Here is a 21,506-nt window from a genome sequence, read left to right as displayed (position 1 = left end):
TTAACATTTGCTTTTGTTGACCGTGGCATACTAACTAAAGAGGACTTTAATAGACCTGATGTGACCTTTATCTCACAGTTGACTTTGAACAACTTGGTTTGACCTCCGTAGAGAACCCTTTTGGAATTTTCCCAACCTTCGGACTGTTTAGGAAGAAGCGTGAGACGTTTGCTCCTTTTCCTGGCGTCAACTGGGCGGGAGGTGACAGGTAAGACATGAACAGTGATACTGTGATTATTGGTTGTCAGGAAAGGAAGATGATATAGCAGAGAAGTGCAAAATGCCATGAAAACCAGTTTATGTAAGAGCATACAATGTTGATTCGTGTCCCTTACTATGTATGGAGTTAAGTCCCTAACACACAGATAATAGGGAGATCATCACTTCCCTGTCCTTCAAGGAGGCAGTGAAACAAGATTTTAGGAATGCCAGGAGAAAGTTGCACCATAATACCCCCTTTTATCTAATTTGACTTGGTCGTAGCCCCTTTTCTGTATTTTGCTTGAAAATATTCAGTCTCGTATGATTACTTTTCATTTTATAAGTATGCATTATTCCCATGCGTACACAACCCTTGATGGATCCTAATTATGTTACCATAAGGGAGACATCTTACTTTCCACTTTCAAATTATTTAATTTTGCAATGATGGAAAAAGGTAGCAGTTTCACATGTTAAACATTCAGACAAATTTGTGTTAACATTTTTGCTATTTTTTATTTAGCAGTACATGCTTTAAGTTTATGGAATATTCTGCTTACATTACTGCTAGAAATATAAAGAAAATTGCTAAATATGAGAATATACTTTTGGAACACTAAATGTTGTTATTGAAATAGGTAATTTAACCTTCCCTTAAGTTTTATCTTTGCTTCTACAGAGAGATGATGTACCAAGTTATGGAGGACTCTCTTTATAATGTGGGACTTAATGGAAAGGCTTGCCTCCTGCGGGCCATCTGTGAAATGTTTCAGATTCCATTGACCAACCATGGTTTCTTTGGTGAAGTTTTAGAATTGTTCTTCAGGTGGGTTTATGAGCAATCATTTATTTGCAATTTTTTGTTATGTATTTACTTTGAGGAGCTTTTACTAAGGGAATAATGCATGTCTCAGAGTGGGGAGATAGGAAGGTGAGTGGCTCCAGGTGAAAGTGGGTTTCCAGTAGGGGTGTGTGATGTCACCTTAGCTGTTGAATCTGTTTATGGATTGAGTGTAGAGGGAGGAGCAGGTATGTAGTCTGCTAGGGATATCAGGGCCTGGGAGATGAGTCAGTTGTTGTTTGCTGATTATATGGCACTGTTGACAGATTTGAATGAGAAGCTGCAGAAGCTGTTTTCTGAGTTTGGGAGAGTGGATGAGAGGAGAAAGTTGAGAGTAAATGTGAATGAATGGAAGGTTATTAGGTTTAGCAGTGAAAAGTGGAGTGTGCATTTGTATGGAGAGAACTTGAAGGAAGTGGAGATACTGGAGAACGGATATGGCAGCGAATGGAACCATGGGGACTGAAGTGAGCGATAGGGTGAGTGAGGGAGCATAGGTCTTGGGTACATTGAAGAATGAGTGGAAAGGTCACTGTCTTTAAGGGGAAAGATGAGCATATTTGATGTATAGTAGTCCCATTGGTGCTATATGGATGTGAGGTGTGGGCCTTAGACAAAACTGAAAAGGATATGATGAATGTGTAGGAAATGAAATGTTTGAGGACAGTATGTACATAAAGAGGATTGATCGAATAAATGACAGAGTAAGAGAGAGGTGTGTGAGTAAGAGGAGTATGTATGAGAAAGATGAAGATGGTGTAATGAAATTGTTTGGACACGTGGAGAGAATGAGTCAGGAAAAGATGACTAAGTAGGTATACATATCAAAAGTGGATAGAACAAGGGACAGGGAGAAACTTGGGAAGTGGTGGAAAGATGGAGTGAAAGATGGTTTGAAGGTTTGGGGGTTGAACATGTAGGGGGGTGCATTGTGTGTAAGGGATAAAGCAGATTGGAGTGATGTGGTTTTCAGAGGATGAAGTGCAATTAGTAGGTTAAACCAGGGCATGTGAAGTCATGAGTGGAAAACATGGAAATAATTAAGGTTGTTAGTGAAAGAGAAAAGAGAGGTTTTTGGATGATACTTACAGGGAAGTAGTGCAAATGACTGGGAGATGTATAAAAGAAAGCAGCAGGAGGTCATGGGTTGAAAAAGAGGGCAAATGATAGTTGGGGTGAGAAGGGTATCATTAAATTCTAGGGAGAATAAAACGATGTTTTGGAGGGAGGTAAATAATGTGCATAAGACAAGAGAACAAATGGGAATATCGGTGAAGGGTGAAAGTGGGGAGGTAATAACAGGTAGTGATGAAGTGAGAAGGAGGTGGAGTGAATGTTTTGAAGGTTTGTTGAATGTGTTTGATGAGAGAGGGACATTATATAGGGTGTTTTGGTCGGGGTGGTGTGTGAAGTGAGAGGGTCAGGGAGAATGGTTTGGTAAAGAGAGAAGATGTAGTGAAAGCAAGGTGGCAGGTTTAGATGGTATTGCAGTGGAATTTTTTTTAAAAAAGGGGGTGGCTCTGTTGTTGATTGGTTGGTAGGATATTCATTGTATGTATGTACCACAGTTGAAGTGCCTAAGGATTGGCAGAATGCATGCATAGTGCCATTGTACAAAGGCAAAAGGGATAAGGGTGAGTATTTGAACTACAGAGGCATGAGTTTGTAGAGTTTTCCAGGAAAATTATATGGGAGGGTATTGATTGAGATGGTGAAGGCATGTACAGAGCATCAGATTGGGGAAGAGCAGTGTGGTTTCAGAAGTGGTGGAGGATGTGTGGATCAGGTATTTGCTTTGAAGAATGTATGTGAGAAATACTTAGAAAAACAGATGGATTTGTATATAGCATTTGTGGGAGAAGGCATATGACAGGGTTGATAGAGAAGCTTTGTGGAAGGTTTTAAGAGTATATGGTGTGGGAAGTATATGGTGTGGGAGGTAAGTTGCTAGAAGCAGTGAAAAGTTTTTATCAAGGATGTAAGGCATGTGTACGAGTAGGAAGAGAGGAGAGTGGTTGGTTCCCAGTGAATGTTGGTTTGCGGTAGAGGTGTGTGATGTCCCCATGGTTGTTTAATTTGTTTATGGATGGGGTTAGGCTGGTAAATGCAAGAGTTTTGGACAGAGGAGAGAGTATGCAATCTGTTGGGATGAGAGGACCTGGAAAGTGAGTCAAATGTTATTCACTGTTGATACAGCCCTTGTGGCTTATTCGAGTGAGAAACTGCAGATGTTGGTGACTGAGTTTGGAAAAGTGTGCAAAAGGAGAAAGTTGAGAGTAAATGTGAATAAGAGCAAGGTTATTAGGTTCAGTAGGGTTGAGGGACACATTAATTGGGATATAAGTTTGAATGGAGGAAAACTGGAGGACGTGAAGTGTTTTGGATATCTGGGAGTGGATTTTGCAGCAGATGGAACCATGGAAGCAGAAATGAGTCACAGGGTGGGGGAGGGGATAAAAGTTCTGGGAGCGATAAAGAATGTGTGGAAGGAAAGCAAAAATGGTTATGTTTGAAGGAATAGTGGTTCCAAGAATGTTATTTGGTTGTTAGGCATGGGCTATGGATAGGGTTGTACGGAGGAGGGTGGATGTGTTGGAAACGAGATGTTTGAGGACAATATGTGTTGAGGTGGTTTGATCAAGTAAGTAATGAAAGGGTAAGAGAGATGTGTGGTAATAAAAAGCGGTTGAGAGAGCAGAAGAGGGTGTACTTAAGTGGTTTGGTCTCATGGATCAAGTCAGTAATGAAAGAGTAAGAGAGATGTGTAGAAATACAAAAGATGTTTTTGAAAGAGCAGAAGAGGGTTTGTTGAAACGGTTTGGACATATAGAGAGAATGAGTGAGGAAAGATTGACATAGAGGATATATATATCAGAGGTGGAGGGAACAAGGAAAAGAGAGAGACCAAAATGGAGGTGGAAGGATGGAGTGAAATAGATTTTGAGCAATTGGGGCCTGAACATACATGAGGGTGAGAGACGTGCAAGGCATAGAGTGAATTGAAATGATGTGGCATACTGGTTTTAACGTTCTGTCAATGGACTGAACCAGGGCATGTGAAGCTTCTAGGGTAAACCATAGAAAAGTCTATGAGGCCTGGATGTGGATAGGGAGCTGTGGTTTCAGTGCATTACACATGACAGCTAGAGACTGAGTGTGAACGAATGTAGCCTTTATTTGTATTTTCGTAGCACTACCTTGTAGCGGGATGGGGTGCTATTTCATGTGTGGTGGGGTGGCAATGGGAATGGATGAAGGCAACAAGTATGAATATTTTTTTTCATTATTATTATTATTATACTTTGTTGCTGTCTCCTGAGTTTGCGAGGTAGCACAAGGATACAGACGAAAGAATGGATCAACCCACCCACATACATGCCCACACACACACATATACATACCTATACATTTCAACTTATACATACATGTACATACGCAGACATATACATATTCATTCTTCCTGCCTTCATCCATTCCTGTTGCCACCCTGCCACACATGAAATGGCACCCCGCTCCCATCGCGCATGCGCTCGGAAGCACTCGGAAAAGACAACAAAGGCCACATTCATTTACACTCAGTCTCTAGGTGTCATGTGTAATGCACCCAAACCACAGCTCCTTTTCCACATCTAAGCCCCACAAAACTTTCCATGGTGTACCACAGATACTTCACATGCCCTGGGTCAATCCACTGACAGCATATCGACCCCAGTATACCACATCGTTCCAATTCACTCTATTCCTTACACACCTTTCACCCTCCTGTATATTCAGGCCCCGATTGCTCAAAATCTTTTTCGCTCCATCCTTCCACCTCCAATTTGGTCTCCCAAAAGGGATAAGAGTGAGTGCTCAAATTACAGAGGTATAAGTTTGTTGAGTATTCCTGGTAAATTATATGGGAGGGTATTGATTGAGAGGGTGAAGGCATGTACAGAGCATCAGATTGGGGAAGAGCAGTGTGGTTTCAGAAGTGGTAGAGGATGTGTGGATCAGGTGTTTGCCTTGAAGAATGTATGTGAGAAATACTTAGAAAAGCAAATGGATTTGTATGTAGCATTTATGGATCTGGAGAAGGCATATGATAGAGTTGATAGAGATGCTCTGTGGAAGGTATTAAGAATATATGGTGTGGGTGGCAAGTTGTTAGAAGCAGTGAAAAGTTTTTATCGAGGATGTAAGGCATGTGTACATGTAGGAAGAGAGGAGAGTGACTGGTTCTCAGTGAATGTAGGTTTGCAGCAGGGGTGTGTGATGCCTCCATGGTCGTTTAATTTGTTTATGGATGGGGTTGTTAGGGAGGTGAATGCAAGAGTTTTGGAAAGAGGGGCAAGAATGAAGTCTGTTGTGGATGAGAGAGCTTGGGAAGTGAGTCAGTTGTTGTTCGCTGATGAAACAGCGCTGGTGGCTGATTCATGTGAGAAACTGCAGAAGCTGGTGACTGAGTTTGGTAAAGTATGTGAAAGAAGAAAGTTAAGCATAAATGTGAATAAGAGCAAGGTTATTAGGTACAGTAGGGTTGAGAGTCAAGTCAATTGGGAGGTAAGTTTGAATGGAGAAAAACTGGAGGAAGTAAAGTGTTTTAGATATCTGGGAGTGGATCTGGCAGCGGATGGAACCATGGAAGCGGAATTGAATCATAGGGTGGGGTAGGGGGCGAAAATCCTGGGAGCCTTGAAGAATGCGTGGAAGTCGAGAACATTATCTCCGAAAGCAAAAATGGGTATGTTTGAAGGAATAGTGGTTCCAACAATGTTGTATGGTTGCAAGGCGTGGGCTATGGATAGAGTTGTGCGCAGGAAGGTGGATGTGCTGGAAATGAGATGTTTGAGGACAATGTGTGGTGTGAGGTGGTTTGATCGAGTAAGTAATGTAAGGGTAAGAGAGATGTGTGGAAATAAAAAGAGCGTGGTTGAGAGAGCAGAAGAGGGTGTTTTGAAATGGTTTGGGCACATGGAGAGAATGAGTGAGGAAAGATTGACCAAGAGGATATATGTGTCGGAGGTGGAGGGAACAAGGAGAAGTGGGAGACCAAATTGGAGGTGGAAAGATGGAGTGAAAAAGATTTTGAGTGATCGGGGCCTGAACATGCAGGAGGGTGAAAGGCGGGCAAGGAATAGAGTGAATTGGATCGATGTGGTATACCGGGGTTGACGTGCTGTCAGTGGATTGAATCAGGGCATGTGAAGCGTCTGGGGTAAACCATGGAAAGCTGTGTGGGGCCTGGATGTGGAAAGGGAGCTGTGGTTTCGGGCATTATTGCATGACAGCTAGAGACTGAGTGTGAACGAATGAGGCCTTTGTTGTCTTTTCCTAGCGTTACCCCACACACACGAAGGGGTAGGGGGATGGTATTCCATGTGTGGCGAGGTGGCAATGGGAATGAATAAAGGCAGACAGTGTGAATTGTGTGCATGGGTATATATGTATGTGTCTGTGTGTGTATATATATGTGTACGTTGAGATGTATAGGTATGTATATTTGCGTGTGTGGACATGTGTGTATATACATGTGTATGGGGGTGGGTTGGGCCATTTCTTTCGTCTGTTTCCTTGCGCTACCTCGCAAACGCGGGAGACAGCAACAAAGCAAAATAAAATAAGATAAAATAAATAATTTCATACTTCGTTGCAGTTTCCCAGATTAGGAAAGTAGTGCCAGGAACAGAGGCCACATCCTATTGGAATTCACTCCATCCAAATACAAATGTGATAAAGATGGGACAGACTGAAATGAGGACAAGTTGTGATTGTCATTTTGCAGGAAGACATTTATAGTTAACACCTTTGATTTTAACAAAATGTTTAAGTTGACCATATTATTTATACATTATTCTTTCTCATTTCCTGCAGTGCTAGTCGAGCTCCCTATGCAGAAAAACGTCTGAGGGATTACATTATAGCTGAGAGAACTGGGAGATCTACAGGAGATTGCACTGAATATTATTTTGACTGCCCACACTCTTTATTCACCAACCCAGGACAGTCAGAATGGACGTAAGTAAAATTTTTATATTATAGCTGTGAATATATTCTATATAACAGTATGTCGAATCGTAGCTTAGAAGTGTTTTATCCCATAAGATAAGTATTAATTAATTTGCTATTTTGAGTTTTACATAGAATTGGATGCTCCATATACTAGCTTTCAAACACCCATTATATCACTTTTCACATTCCTCTAAAGTTTTTAATTTTCAGACCCTCTGTTCCAGATGAAGTCATACACTGTGTTCACTGGTGCATGATTTTTTATACACAAATGGCACAAAAACTGCTATTACAACATATTGCCTTTTTATGATTATATGTGTTTCAAATATCTGTTTTGTATGTTTATTGTAAGTTCTTTTTTGCAGAATCATCCCCATGTACTGCATGATTTTACATTCATACATATCTGTTCTTTTATGGATGATGTATAACTCCATTTGCAAGGAGGGAAATGTTAAAGTAATCAATCCCCATTTTAATAGTACTGACTTTCTGTGTTTCATGCTACAACAGTGTAAGTTGAGAGTATAAACACACTCAAGTACAATTTTCATTTAGTTTTAGTGGATTTGACTGTGTGTTCTTTTCAGTTGTTTTCACTTGCCCTTGTGTGTAGAATAAAGAAAAATGATTTAGGGAAGGATACCTAAAACACTGATACAGAAAGTTAAATCCTCATCAAGTGTCTCTTTCATGTTCTGTAGGTATTCTGTTTTATATGAGTTTGACCTCAGTTTGCGCTCCTTAGCCTCATAGATGTAATATTTTTTCGGTTAGGTATTTCTGTGATACTAACTGTATATGAGACCAGCTTTCAACCATTAACCTCTGTTCCAAAATTTCTGTGATAATAATTTTGGCTGTATGAGCTTCTAGAATATTTATGTATTAATTACCCTGGGACTAATTTCTATGAAAGAGTCCTGGTGTTACCCAGAACCTTTCTAAAGGCTCCTACAGCTCAATGCTGTGCTGCTCACCTGTAGCAGGGAAGTGTATTCCTTTGGAGTGAGAAGTTCTTTAACAAAAACTGTACTCCTTGCTAAAGGTGAATTTCACCTGCAATGTAACCTCATGTTATATATTGAATAGAATGTTATTACAGATATTTCTGCTTCACTGTTACTTATCATGAGGAATACTGTTCAGTAGATATCACTTATACTGTTTTACATTTTCATCATGAAATGGTGAAAACATTTGCCTAATAAATCCTGACCCATATATCATAAGTAAACAAATTAACATAAAAAAACAATTAGATGCATAAGATATACTGATTTACGTATTTTTGGCTGATCAGGCATACTTGATTAACTTCATAGTGAGAGGAGCTATTTTTACATGATGGGTAACTCTCAAGAACAAATGTCTTGGAAGTCATAGCTGCTTCCTATAGGACTCTGACATAGATTCAGGCCATTGGCACATGTGTACAGGACATTTCTTTAGTCATCACCCAGTCATGGCCTTATATGTGCATGTTTGTACATCACTGAGTATAAGGGATTATCAGTAAAAAGAAAAAAAAAAAGACAATGTTATCTCAGACAGCAAAAAAGGGTATGTCTTGAAGGAATAGTAGTTCCAAAGATATTATAATGTTGCGAGGCATGGGCTATAGATAGGGTTGTGTGGAGGAGGTTGGATGTGTTGGAAATGAAATGTTTGAGGACTATGTGGCGTGAAGCAGTTTGATCGAGTAAATAATGAAAGGGTAAGAGAGATCTGTGTTAATAAAAGGAATTTGGTTGAGAAAGCAGAAAGGAGATGTGTTGAAATGGGTTGGAAATATGGAGGGAATGAGTGAGGAAAGATTGAGGTTGACTTAAAGGACATTTTTGTCAGAGGTGGAGGGAACAAGAATTGGGAGACCAAATTGTAGGTGGAAAGATGGAGTGAAAAAGATTTTGAGCAATTAGGGCATGAACATACAGGAGGGTGAGAGGCATGAAAAGAACTGAGTTAATTGGAATGATGTGGTATACCAGGGTCAACATGATGTCAGTCGATTGAACCAAAGCATGTGAAGCATCTGGGAGGTAAACCATGGAAAGGTCTGTTAGGCCTGGATGTGGATAGGGAGCTGTGGTTTCAGTGCATTACACATGACAGCTAGAGACTAAGTGTGAATGAATGTGGCCTTTCTTGTCTTGTTTTTCAAGCACTATCTCACTAAAGTGGGGGATAGCAATACTGTTTCCTGTGGGGTGGGGTAGCACCAGGAATGAATGAAGGCAAACAAGTATGAATATGTACATATGTATATATGAATATGTCTTTGTGTGTTTAGGTATACATATGTATATATGAATATGTCTTTGTATTTGTATGTATTATTATTGTTATATTATTTTGCTTTGTCGCTGTCTCCCGTGTTAGTGAGGTAGCGCAAGGAAACAGATAAAAGAATGGCCCAACCCACCCACATACATATGTATATACATACACGTCCACACACGCAAATATACATACCTATACAACTCAATGTATACATATATATACACACACAGACATATACATATATACACATGTACATAATTCATACTGTCTGCCTTTATTTATTCCCATCGCCACCCCGCCACACATGGAATAACAACCCCCTCCCCCCTCATGTGAGCGAGGTAGCGCTAGGAAAAGACAACAAAGGCCCCATTCGTTCACACTCAGTCTCTAGCTGTCATTTAATAATGCACCGAAACCACAGCTCCCTTTTCCACATCTAAGCCCCACAAAACTTTCCATGGTGTACCACAGATACTTCACATGCCCTGGGTCAATCCACTGACAGCATATCGACCCCAGTATACCACATCGTTCCAATTCACTCTATTCCTTACACACCTTTCACCCTCCTGTATATTCAGGCCCCGATTGCTCAAAATCTTTTTCGCTCCATCCTTCCACCTCCAATTTGGTCTCCCAAAAGGGATAAGAGTGAGTGCTCAAATTACAGAGGTATAAGTTTGTTGAGTATTCCTGGTAAATTATATGGGAGGGTATTGATTGAGAGGGTGAAGGCATGTACAGAGCATCAGATTGGGGAAGAGCAGTGTGGTTTCAGAAGTGGTAGAGGATGTGTGGATCAGGTGTTTGCCTTGAAGAATGTATGTGAGAAATACTTAGAAAAGCAAATGGATTTGTATGTAGCATTTATGGATCTGGAGAAGGCATATGATAGAGTTGATAGAGATGCTCTGTGGAAGGTATTAAGAATATATGGTGTGGGTGGCAAGTTGTTAGAAGCAGTGAAAAGTTTTTATCGAGGATGTAAGGCATGTGTACGTGTAGGAAGAGAGGAGAGTGACTGGTTCTCAGTGAATGTAGGTTTGCAGCAGGGGTGTGTGATGCCTCCATGGTCGTTTAATTTGTTTATGGATGGGGTTGTTAGGGAGGTGAATGCAAGAGTTTTGGAAAGAGGGGCAAGAATGAAGTCTGTTGTGGATGAGAGAGCTTGGGAAGTGAGTCAGTTGTTGTTCGCTGATGATACAGCGCTGGTGGCTGATTCATGTGAGAAACTGCAGAAGCTGGTGACTGAGTTTGGTAAAGTATGTGAAAGAAGAAAGTTAAGCATAAATGTGAATAAGAGCAAGGTTATTAGGTACAGTAGGGTTGAGAGTCAAGTCAATTGGGAGGTAAGTTTGAATGGAGAAAAACTGGAGGAAGTAAAGTGTTTTAGATATCTGGGAGTGGATCTGGCAGCGGATGGAACCATGGAAGCGGAATTGAATCATAGGGTGGGGTAGGGGGCGAAAATCCTGGGAGCCTTGAAGAATGCATGGAAGTCGAGAACATTATCTCCGAAAGCAAAAATGGGTATGTTTGAAGGAATAGTGGTTCCAACAATGTTGTATGGTTGCAAGGCATGGGCTATGGATAGAGTTGTGCGCAGGAAGGTGGATGTGCTGGAAATGAGATGTTTGAGGACAATGTGTGGTGTGAGGTGGTTTGATCGAGTAAGTAATGTAAGGGTAAGAGAGATGTGTGGAAATAAAAAGAGCGTGGTTGAGAGAGCAGAAGAGGGTGTTTTGAAATGGTTTGGGCACATGGAGAGAATGAGTGAGGAAAGATTGACCAAGAGGATATATGTGTCGGAGGTGGAGGGAACAAGGAGAAGTGGGAGACCAAATTGGAGGTGGAAAGATGGAGTGAAAAAGATTTTGAGTGATCGGGGCCTGAACATGCAGGAGGGTGAAAGGCGGGCAAGGAATAGAGTGAATTGGATCGATGTGGTATACCGGGGTTGACGTGCTGTCAGTGGATTGAATCAGGGCATGTGAAGCGTCTGGGGTAAACCATGGAAAGCTGTGTGGGGCCTGGATGTGGAAAGGGAGCTGTGGTTTCGGGCATTATTGCATGACAGCTAGAGACTGAGTGTGAACGAATGAGGCCTTTGTTGTCTTTTCCTAGCGTTACCACACACACACGAAGGGGTAGGGGGATGGTATTCCATGTGTGGCGAGGTGGCAATGGGAATGAATAAAGGCAGACAGTGTGAATTGTGTGCATGGGTATATATGTATGTGTCTGTGTGTGTATATATATGTGTACGTTGAGATGTATAGGTATGTATATTTGCGTGTGTGGACATGTGTGTATATACATGTGTATGGGGGTGGGTTGGGCCATTTCTTTCGTCTGTTTCCTTGCGCTACCTCGCAAACGCGGGAGACAGCGACAAAGCAAAATAAAATAAGATAAAATAAATAATTTCATACTTCGTTGCAGTTTCCCAGATTAGGAAAGTAGTGCCAGGAACAGAGGCCACATCCTATTGGAATTCACTCCATCCAAATACAAATGTGATAAAGATGGGACAGACTGAAATGAGGACAAGTTGTGATTGTTATTTTGCAGGAAGACATTTATAGTTAACACCTTTGATTTTAACAAAATGTTTAAGTTGACCATATTATTTATACATTATTCTTTCTCATTTCCTGCAGTGCTAGTCGAGCTCCCTATGCAGAAAAACGTCTGAGGGATTACATTATAGCTGAGAGAACTGGGAGATCTACAGGAGATTGCACTGAATATTATTTTGACTGCCCACACTCTTTATTCACCAACCCAGGACAGTCAGAATGGACGTAAGTAAAATTTTTATATTATAGCTGTGAATATATTCTATATAACAGTATGTCGAATCGTAGCTTAGAAGTGTTTTATCCCATAAGATAAGTATTAATTAATTTGCTATTTTGAGTTTTACATAGAATTGGATGCTCCATATACTAGCTTTCAAACACCCATTATATCACTTTTCACATTCCTCTAAAGTTTTTAATTTTCAGACCCTCTGTTCCAGATGAAGTCATACACTGTGTTCACTGGTGCATGATTTTTTATACACAAATGGCACAAAAACTGCTATTACAACATATTGCCTTTTTATGATTATATGTGTTTCAAATATCTGTTTTGTATGTTTATTGTAAGTTCTTTTTTGCAGAATCATCCCCAAGTACTGCATGATTTTACATTCATACATATCTGTTCTTTTATGGATGATGTATAACTCCATTTGCAAGGAGGGAAATGTTAAAGTAATCAATCCCCATTTTAATAGTACTGACTTTCTGTGTTTCATGCTACAACAGTGTAAGTTGAGAGTATAAACACACTCAAGTACAATTTTCATTTAGTTTTAGTGGATTTGACTGTGTGTTCTTTTCAGTTGTTTTCACTTGCCCTTGTGTGTAGAATAAAGAAAAATGATTTAGGGAAGGATACCTAAAACACTGATACAGAAAGTTAAATCCTCATCAAGTGTCTCTTTCATGTTCTGTAGGTATTCTGTTTTATATGAGTTTGACCTCAGTTTGCGCTCCTTAGCCTCATAGATGTAATATTTTTTCGGTTAGGTATTTTCTGTGATACTAACTGTATATGAGACCAGCTTTCAACCATTAACCTCTGTTCCAAAATTTCTGTGATAATAATTTTGGCTGTATGAGCTTCTAGAATATTTATGTATTAATTACCCTGGGACTAATTTCTATGAAAGAGTCCTGGTGTTACCCAGAACCTTTCTAAAGGCTCCTACAGCTCAATGCTGTGCTGCTCACCTGTAGCAGGGAAGTGTATTCCTTTGGAGTGAGAAGTTCTTTAACAAAAACTGTACTCCTTGCTAAAGGTGAATTTCACCTGCAATGTAACCTCATGTTATATATTGAATAGAATGTTATTACAGATATTTCTGCTTCACTGTTACTTATCATGAGGAATACTGTTCAGTAGATATCACTTATACTGTTTTACATTTTCATCATGAAATGGTGAAAACATTTGCCTAATAAATCCTGACCCATATATCATAAGTAAACAAATTAACTTAAAAAAACAATTAGATGCATAAGATATACTGATTTACGTATTTTTGGCTGATCAGGCATACTTGATTAACTTCATAGTGAGAGGAGCTATTTTTACATGATGGGTAACTCTCAAGAACAAATGTCTTGGAAGTCATAGCTGCTTCCTATAGGACTCTGACATAGATTCAGGCCATTGGCACATGTGTACAGGACATTTCATTAGTCATCACCCAGTCATGGCCTTATATGTGCATGTTTGTACATCACTGAGTATAAGGGATTATCAGTAAAAAGAAAAAAAAAAGACAATGTTATCTCAGACAGCAAAAAAGGGTATGTCTTGAAGGAATAGTAGTTCCAAAGATATTATAATGTTGCGAGGCATGGGCTATAGATAGGGTTGTGTGGAGGAGGTTGGATGTGTTGGAAATGAAATGTTTGAGGACTATGTGGCGTGAAGCAGTTTGATCGAGTAAATAATGAAAGGGTAAGAGAGATCTGTGTTAATAAAAGGAATTTGGTTGAGAAAGCAGAAAGGAGATGTGTTGAAATGGGTTGGAAATATGGAGGGAATGAGTGAGGAAAGATTGAGGTTGACTTAAAGGACATTTTTGTCAGAGGTGGAGGGAACAAGAATTGGGAGACCAAATTGTAGGTGGAAAGATGGAGTGAAAAAGATTTTGAGCAATTAGGGCATGAACATACAGGAGGGTGAGAGGCATGAAAAGAACTGAGTTAATTGGAATGATGTGGTATACCAGGGTCAACATGATGTCAGTCGATTGAACCAAAGCATGTGAAGCATCTGGGAGGTAAACCATGGAAAGGTCTGTTAGGCCTGGATGTGGATAGGGAGCTGTGGTTTCAGTGCATTACACATGACAGCTAGAGACTAAGTGTGAATGAATGTGGCCTTTCTTGTCTTGTTTTTCAAGCACTATCTCACTAAAGTGGGGGATAGCAATACTGTTTCCTGTGGGGTGGGGTAGCACCAGGAATGAATGAAGGCAAACAAGTATGAATATGTACATATGTATATATGAATATGTCTTTGTGTGTTTAGGTATACATATGTATATATGTATATGTCTTTGTATTTGTATGTATTATTATTGTTATATTATTTTGCTTTGTCGCTGTCTCCCGTGTTAGTGAGGTAGCGCAAGGAAACAGATAAAAGAATGGCCCAACCCACCCACATACATATGTATATACATACACGTCCACACACGCAAATATACATACCTATACAACTCAATGTATACATATATATACGCACACAGACATATACATATATACACATGTACATAATTCATACTGTCTGCCTTTATTTATTCCCATCGCCACCCCGCCACACATGGAATAACAACCCCCTCCCCCCTCATGTGAGCGAGGTAGCGCTAGGAAAAGACAACAAAGGCCCCATTCGTTCACACTCAGTCTCTAGCTGTCATTTAATAATGCACCGAAACCACAGCTCCCTTTCCACATCCAGGCCCCACAGAACGTTCCATGGTTTACCCCAGATGCTTCACATGCCCTGGTTCAATCCATTGACAGCATGTCAACCCCGGTATACCACATCGTTCCAATTCACTCTATTCCTTGCACACCTTTCACCCTCCTGCATGTTCAGGCCCTGATCACTCAAAATCTTTTTCACTCCATCTTTCCACCTCCAATTGGGTCTCCCACTTCTCCTCGTTCCCTCCACCTCTGACACATATATCCTTTTGGTCAATCTTTCCTCACTCACTCTCTCCATGTGACCAAACCATTTCAAAACACCTCTTCTGCTCTCTCAACCACACTCTTTTTATTACCACACATCTCTCTTACCCTGTTATTACTTCCTTGATCAAACCACCTCACACCACATATTGTCCTCATACATTTCATTTCCAGCACATCCACCCTCCTGCGCACAACTCTATCCATAGCCCATATATACATACATATATATTATTTTATTATTTATTATACTTTGTCGCTGTCTCCCGCGTTTGCGAGGTAGCGCAAGGAAACAGACGAAAGAAATGGCCCAACCCCCCCCCATACACATGTATATACATACGTCCACACACGCAAATATACATACCTACACAGCTTTCCATGGTTTACCCCAGACGCTTCACATGCCTTGATTCAATCCACTGACAGCACGTCAACCCCGGTATACCACATCGCTCCAATTCACTCTATTCCTTGCCCTCCTTTCACCCTCCTGCATGTTCAGGCCCCGATCACACAAAATCTTTTTCACTCCATCTTTCCACCTCCAATTTGGTCTCCCTCTTCTCCTTGTTCCCTCCACCTCCGACACATATATATATATATATATATATATATATATATATATATATATATTATCCCTGGGGATAGGGGATTAAGAATACTTCCTACGTATTCCCTGCGTGTCGTAGAAGGTGACTAAAAGGGGAGGGAGCGGGGGGCTGGAAATCCTCCCCTCTCGTTTTTTTTTTTTTTAATTTTCCAAAAAAAAGGAACAGAGGGGGCCAGGTGAGGATATTCCAAAAAAGGCCCAGTCCTCTGTTCTTAACGCTACCTCGCTAACGCGGGAAATGGCGAATAGTTTGAAAGAAGAAAAAGAAAATATATATATATATATATATATATATATATGTATGTATGTATATGTGCGTGTATTGACATTTATGTATATATATATGAGTATATGAGTGGATGGACCATTCTTTGTGTTTCCTGGCACTACCTTGCTGATGTGGTAAACAGTGATTAAGTATAATAAAGAATGAAGTAAAATCAAAGATTTTGAGCGATTGGAGCTTGAACATACAGGAGGGTGAAAGAGGTTCAAGGAATAGAGTGAATTGGTACGATGTGGTATACCAGGGTCGACGTGTTGTCATTGGCTTGAACCAGGGCATGTGTAACATCTGGGATAAACAATAGAATATACCATCTCAAACACTCTATCAATAAATTCTGGACCGCATATACGTAATGCCTTAAGGAACATCGACTGGAATGATGATACTTTAACTCTGTCATGCTGAGCTTAGTAATAATGAATATATGAACAAACATTGGTAGGTTTTCAGTATATGCTGAATCTAGACATGTTTCTATCTCTATTGGATCCAAGTTAAAGTATCCTAGATCTTGTATTAATAAATCCCTTAAGTTCTGAAAGAAATTATTTTATAAAGGGAGGAAAAAGTGGGCAGTGAACAGTATTGCAGAATTTTCATTCCAGGGATGTGTTTACATAAGAGGAGTAATAATGGTGTAAGCTTTGTGAGAGGTAGATCTCTGGCATACCAGAGATGAGGGATGTAGGGAAACGGATAACTTGCTGCTTGCTGATGATATGACTCTGGTGGCAGACTCCAGTTAAAAACTCTAGAAGTTTGTAATGTAGTTTGGGATAGTGTGTGAAAGGAGGAAGGTGATGTGATGAATGTGAACAAAAGTAAGCTAATGGGGTCCAGAAGTCAGGTAAGACAGTTTGTATGTAGTGTAAGTTTGAATGAGAATAACTGCAAGGAATTGGAGAGAATGGACATGGCTGTGGGTGGAACCATGGAGCTAAATTAAGTCATTGGTTTTGAGAGACAGCTAAGATCAGGGTTGCTATCAAGAGCATGGGGAAGGAGAGGTCCTTGTATATGAAGGCAAAGATGAGTATGTTTAAAGGTATAATTGTCATGGGAGTGTTGTGAGACTTGGGCCTCAATGCAAAAGAAAGGAAGACTGTGGATATGTTAGAAATTTGAAGGATGATATTTGGTGTGAGTCAGGTTGATTATGTAAGGAATGTGTGTAAGACAGAGATGATGGTAAGTGAAGTCTGATAGAGAGGCTGACCAAGAGGTGCTGAAATGCTTCAGATACATGGAGAGTATAAAGTGAAACAGACTGTATAAAAGGATATATGACTCAAACATTAAGGGAATAAGAGGGTGGGAAAGACCAATATGAAGATGGTTGGTTTAAAGGAAACTTTTGGGGACACAGGCCTGAACATTCACTACTGGAGGGAGATAAATGAGAGAAGAATGTGTGGAATGGTGTATATAAGGGAGGCACATAAGGACAAGGATAAGTCGATAAGTGGAGACTTTTTCCACGTCCACCTGCTTAATAGGATTTTGTGAAGGGAATGGGTATCAGAGATATAGATAGATAAATAGAACATTCAGGAAGGCAAAAGGTGTGCATGGGATAGAATGAATTGAATCATTGTTTTATAAATTGGGTTTATGTGCTGTCAGTGACCTGAACCAAATATATGAAGAACTCATGGTAAACCATAGAGTAGTTTATGGGGCTTGACTGTGGTGCTGATCTGTTTTAGTACATTATAAATGACAGCTAGAAAGTGGATGTGTGTAGATGGGGTTTGGTACATCGATTCCTGATGATACTTCACAAAGGTATCAGAGGTATGACAAATGTTAACAGTCATTGCATCCAAGCAGTTTCATATACTTTGTTCATATATCATATATGGACAGTCTCAAAACTATTTGGATATAGCCAAACTGGCACTATTTGCTGTTTCTTTTTAATCTTACTGAAGCTCTTCCATATTGACTGATACTGCTATGATGTTAACACCTAACAAGAATAAAATATTGCATCCAGTCAGAAATGAAGCAAAATTTTTCCTTGCCTACAGAGATTCTGAAGAGGACGTGCAACACTGTGCTAAGGAAAACAATAATGAGGATGAGACAGATAAGTCTGCAAAAGAACACACCTCAAGAAACAAGTCATTCCCAGACTTACAAAATATAAAAGCTACCAAGAAGACTAAAAAGACACGAAAAGGATCTAAAAAGTATTATGATTAGTTTTCTGAGATTGTACAAAGCAAATAGAGACTTGTAGTTTCTGGTTACCATTGCATGGTGATATTTGTAAAGATTCTCAAAAATCTTAGTGTTCATGCAAATTACATGTAAAAAGAATCCTCTTTTTGCATGCATTGTGCTGGCCTCAGTATTTCAGTAATGAGAGTATAGCAGTGCAAGATTGTTTGGATAGGAAATGTGTCTGTCTTTTTGTTCTTATACAGTTTCTCTGCCAATAATTTAAACACGTAGTTCCTAGGTAACCATGTGATAAAATGACAAAGCTCTACTGACTAGAATAGCCAGTAAAGAAAACTACTTTAACTTGTGTAAATTAGTTTGCTTTGGTGTCATAAAGTAAATAATTATAAAAGATGCTTTGTAACACATTCTTCATAGGATGCTCCTCAGAGGTGGAGTAAAGTATTCATTGCATATTACAATATTTGAATAGGCTTTTGATTCCTTTTTAGGTGATGACTTCTTTACATGAAATTATGCAATTATGGTTTTAATTTTCACACTGATCACTTTATTGTGATTTCATTTAACTCATTCTGTACATTTTTTCATAACTATAGTGTTAATTAGAACTGCAGTGAATTGCTTCAAAAGGAATGTGTTATCGATGTCCAGACACCCAATATTAAAAAACCTAGAATGTATTGGTTTCAGATTGTATTGCCACAATATTTGCTTTGGCAAGTGCATTATGTCTCAGGAATCCTCCGGCTTACATGTAAGCCAGACACATTTTCTTATGTTAAGTTTTGTGTTGGCATTTTCTGCTTTTAAGTGTTGGGCATCATATATACTGAAAGTTATATTGTACAGAATATGTACATAAAAGCATTGTGAATGTTATAGAAGTGCTCTTCAGTTTAGGTCTCTCGTATTGAGGTTTAAGCTAAGAAACAGTAGTTTATGTGGACAGTTTGCAAACTCACACCTTTACATACTTCTTTCAATGCCATAGGTTGCAGCTTTTAAGATGATATATTTAGCAGGCAATTAGATGCCAATATGAAAGTCAGTCATTTTATCCGGGTTGAATATCATGATTAATAGCATATTCCTTTCAATAATTAAATTGAAGTAAATCTTATATTTTCAGACTTAAGTATCTTTTAAATGTGTAAATGTCTTTAGGATTTTTCTTTATTAGAACAGGCGTATTATTCAGTAATCTATTCATATTATTTGGATATGAATTTCATGCTCTTTTTTTTATAAGTTTGTTGATGTCTGTATTTATGATTTATTATGTAAGTTTTAGAGTAATTTACCTGTATATAGATAGAAAAGTTAAAAAGCTGTGTGTGTCAACAGTAATGACAAGTAGTAATACATGAATATATATATTTATCTTTATGTAACCCCAGGACCCTTTTCCTTGGGGCTCCTGCAGCTTCAAGACTGCACTATAAACAGCAGTAGGGAAAGGAAGGCCTTTTTGGAATGAAACATTATTCGACAAGATTGTACTCTTATGATACTGCCTCGCTAAATGTGACTTTTCACTTGGAGAATAATCAAAAGTAAGCAGTCCTGTAACATCAGTGTATATATCTATCTCTCTATCTCTAATGCCCATTCCCTCCGAGAACTCCCTCAAGAGGGTGGCCTGGCAAGTCTCCATAACTGCTGAAGTTCAGTGCCTTTTCTTAGCATTTAGTGTTTCACCCTTAACAGGCCACTGGCAGAGGTAACTATAGCACAGTGTTTCCAGATGCTCCTGTTTAATAATTTTATCGATTAATTCTATCTAATATGTGTACCTAATGTTTCAACCTACTACTGATACCTACTGCTCCTGCCCATGTACTACTTCTATCTATTGTTTCTACCATATTGCAGAAAGGCAGGGTTAGTGCATAGCACTCACTGCAGGAAAATTTAGTTCTGAGGGAGTTATGTGAGTCAAGTGTTATGTGTGACAAAAGGAGATTGTATGTTTGTGGACAGAATACCAGCAGTCCACATGTGGATGAGACAAAAGAAAAGACAGCTACCCGGGTCAGAGGAGTAGAACTTTATAAATACAAATATAAATAGATACCTGGGAGTGGACTTGGCAGCGAGTGGAACCATGGAAGCAGAAGTGGGGGAGGGGTCGAAGGTTCTGGGAGCTAGAAAGAATGTGTGGAAGGAGAGAACGTTATCTTGGAGAGCAAAAATGGGTGTGTTAGACGGAATAGTAGTTCCAACAATATGTTATGGTTGCAAGGCAGGGGCTATAGATGGGGTTGTATGGAGGAGGGTGGACGACTTTGGAAATAAAATGTTTGAGGACAATTTGTGGTGTGAGGTGTTTGATCGAGTAAGTAATGAAAGGGTAAGAGAGGTGTATGGAAATAAAAAGAGTGTGGTTGAGAGAGCAGAAGAGGGTGTGTTGAAATGGTTTGGACATATGGAGAGAATGAGTGAGGAAAGATTGACAAAAAGGATATAAGTGTCAGAGGTGGAGGGAACAAGGAGAAGCAAGAGACCAAATTGGAGGTGGAAGGATGGAGTGAAAAAGATTTTGAGCGATTGGGGTCTGAACATATAGGAGGGTAAGATGTATATTTTTTCTTTTGTACTTGTTTGCTGTTTTCCATGTCAGTAAGGTAGCACCAGGAACAGACAAAGAAAGGCCTCATTCGCTCATAACCATTCTCTAGCTGTCTTGTGTAATGGACTGAAACACAGCCCCCTATTCACAATCAGGCCCCATAGACCTTTCCATGGTTTCCCTTGACTGTTTCAGTTGCCCAGGTCAGTTCATGGATAGCATGTCACCCCCAGTATACCATATTGCTTTGATTCTCTCTGTCTCCTGCATGCCTTTCATCCTCCTGCAAGCATAGGCATAGGGCACTCAAAATATTTATCATTCCATTCTTCCATCTCCAATATGGTCTCCCCTCCTCGTTGTCCTCTCCACTTCTGACACACATGCATCATGTCTTTCACCTCTCCTCCCTCATTTTCTCTGTCCAAACCATTTCACCACTCTCTCTTTAACCCCCTCAACCACATTCTTCTTATGACCACACCTCTCCCTTACCCATTTATTACTTACTTGATAAACCACCTCACACCACATATTGTCCTCATACATTTCATTTCCAACACATCCATCCTCCTCTGCACATCCTCATCTGTAGATCATGCCCTGCATCCATACAACATTGTTAGGACTACTGTACTATCAAACATACCAAGATAACAATATCTCTTTCCACATGTTCCTCAATGCTCCAGGAGCTTTCACCTCCTCACCTTCCTGTGACTCGTTACCACACTACTTCCATGGTTTTGTTCTGTCATGTC

At 39.7% G+C, this 21,506-nt stretch overlaps 1 protein-coding gene and 1 long non-coding RNA gene across 2 annotated transcripts in view; both read left to right on the top strand.

Annotated features, from left to right (window-relative positions):
* LOC139758129 (uncharacterized) overlaps positions 1–7,058 on the top strand; it is a 28,467-nt gene extending 21,409 nt beyond the window's left edge. The window contains exons 4-6 of the mRNA XM_071679267.1: positions 79–208; positions 881–1,027; positions 6,896–7,058. Coding sequence (XP_071535368.1) covers positions 79–208; positions 881–1,027; positions 6,896–7,043 — 425 coding nt within the window. The 3' untranslated portion in view covers positions 7,044–7,058. The remainder of the gene's footprint in view (positions 1–78; positions 209–880; positions 1,028–6,895) is intronic.
* A 4,880-nt stretch (positions 7,059–11,938) lies between these two features.
* On the top strand, positions 11,939–19,552 carry LOC139758128 (uncharacterized). Its single transcript, XR_011714766.1, has 2 exons — positions 11,939–12,126; positions 18,017–19,552. It is a non-coding gene; the product is annotated as an uncharacterized lncRNA (long non-coding RNA).
* Positions 19,553–21,506: the final 1,954 nt, after the last annotated feature.

The sequence above is a fragment of the Panulirus ornatus genome, chromosome 29 (assembly GCF_036320965.1).
Source record: "Panulirus ornatus isolate Po-2019 chromosome 29, ASM3632096v1, whole genome shotgun sequence".
NCBI classification, from domain to species: domain Eukaryota; kingdom Metazoa; phylum Arthropoda; class Malacostraca; order Decapoda; family Palinuridae; genus Panulirus; species Panulirus ornatus.
This window is presented reverse-complemented; position numbering and strand designations above follow the sequence as displayed.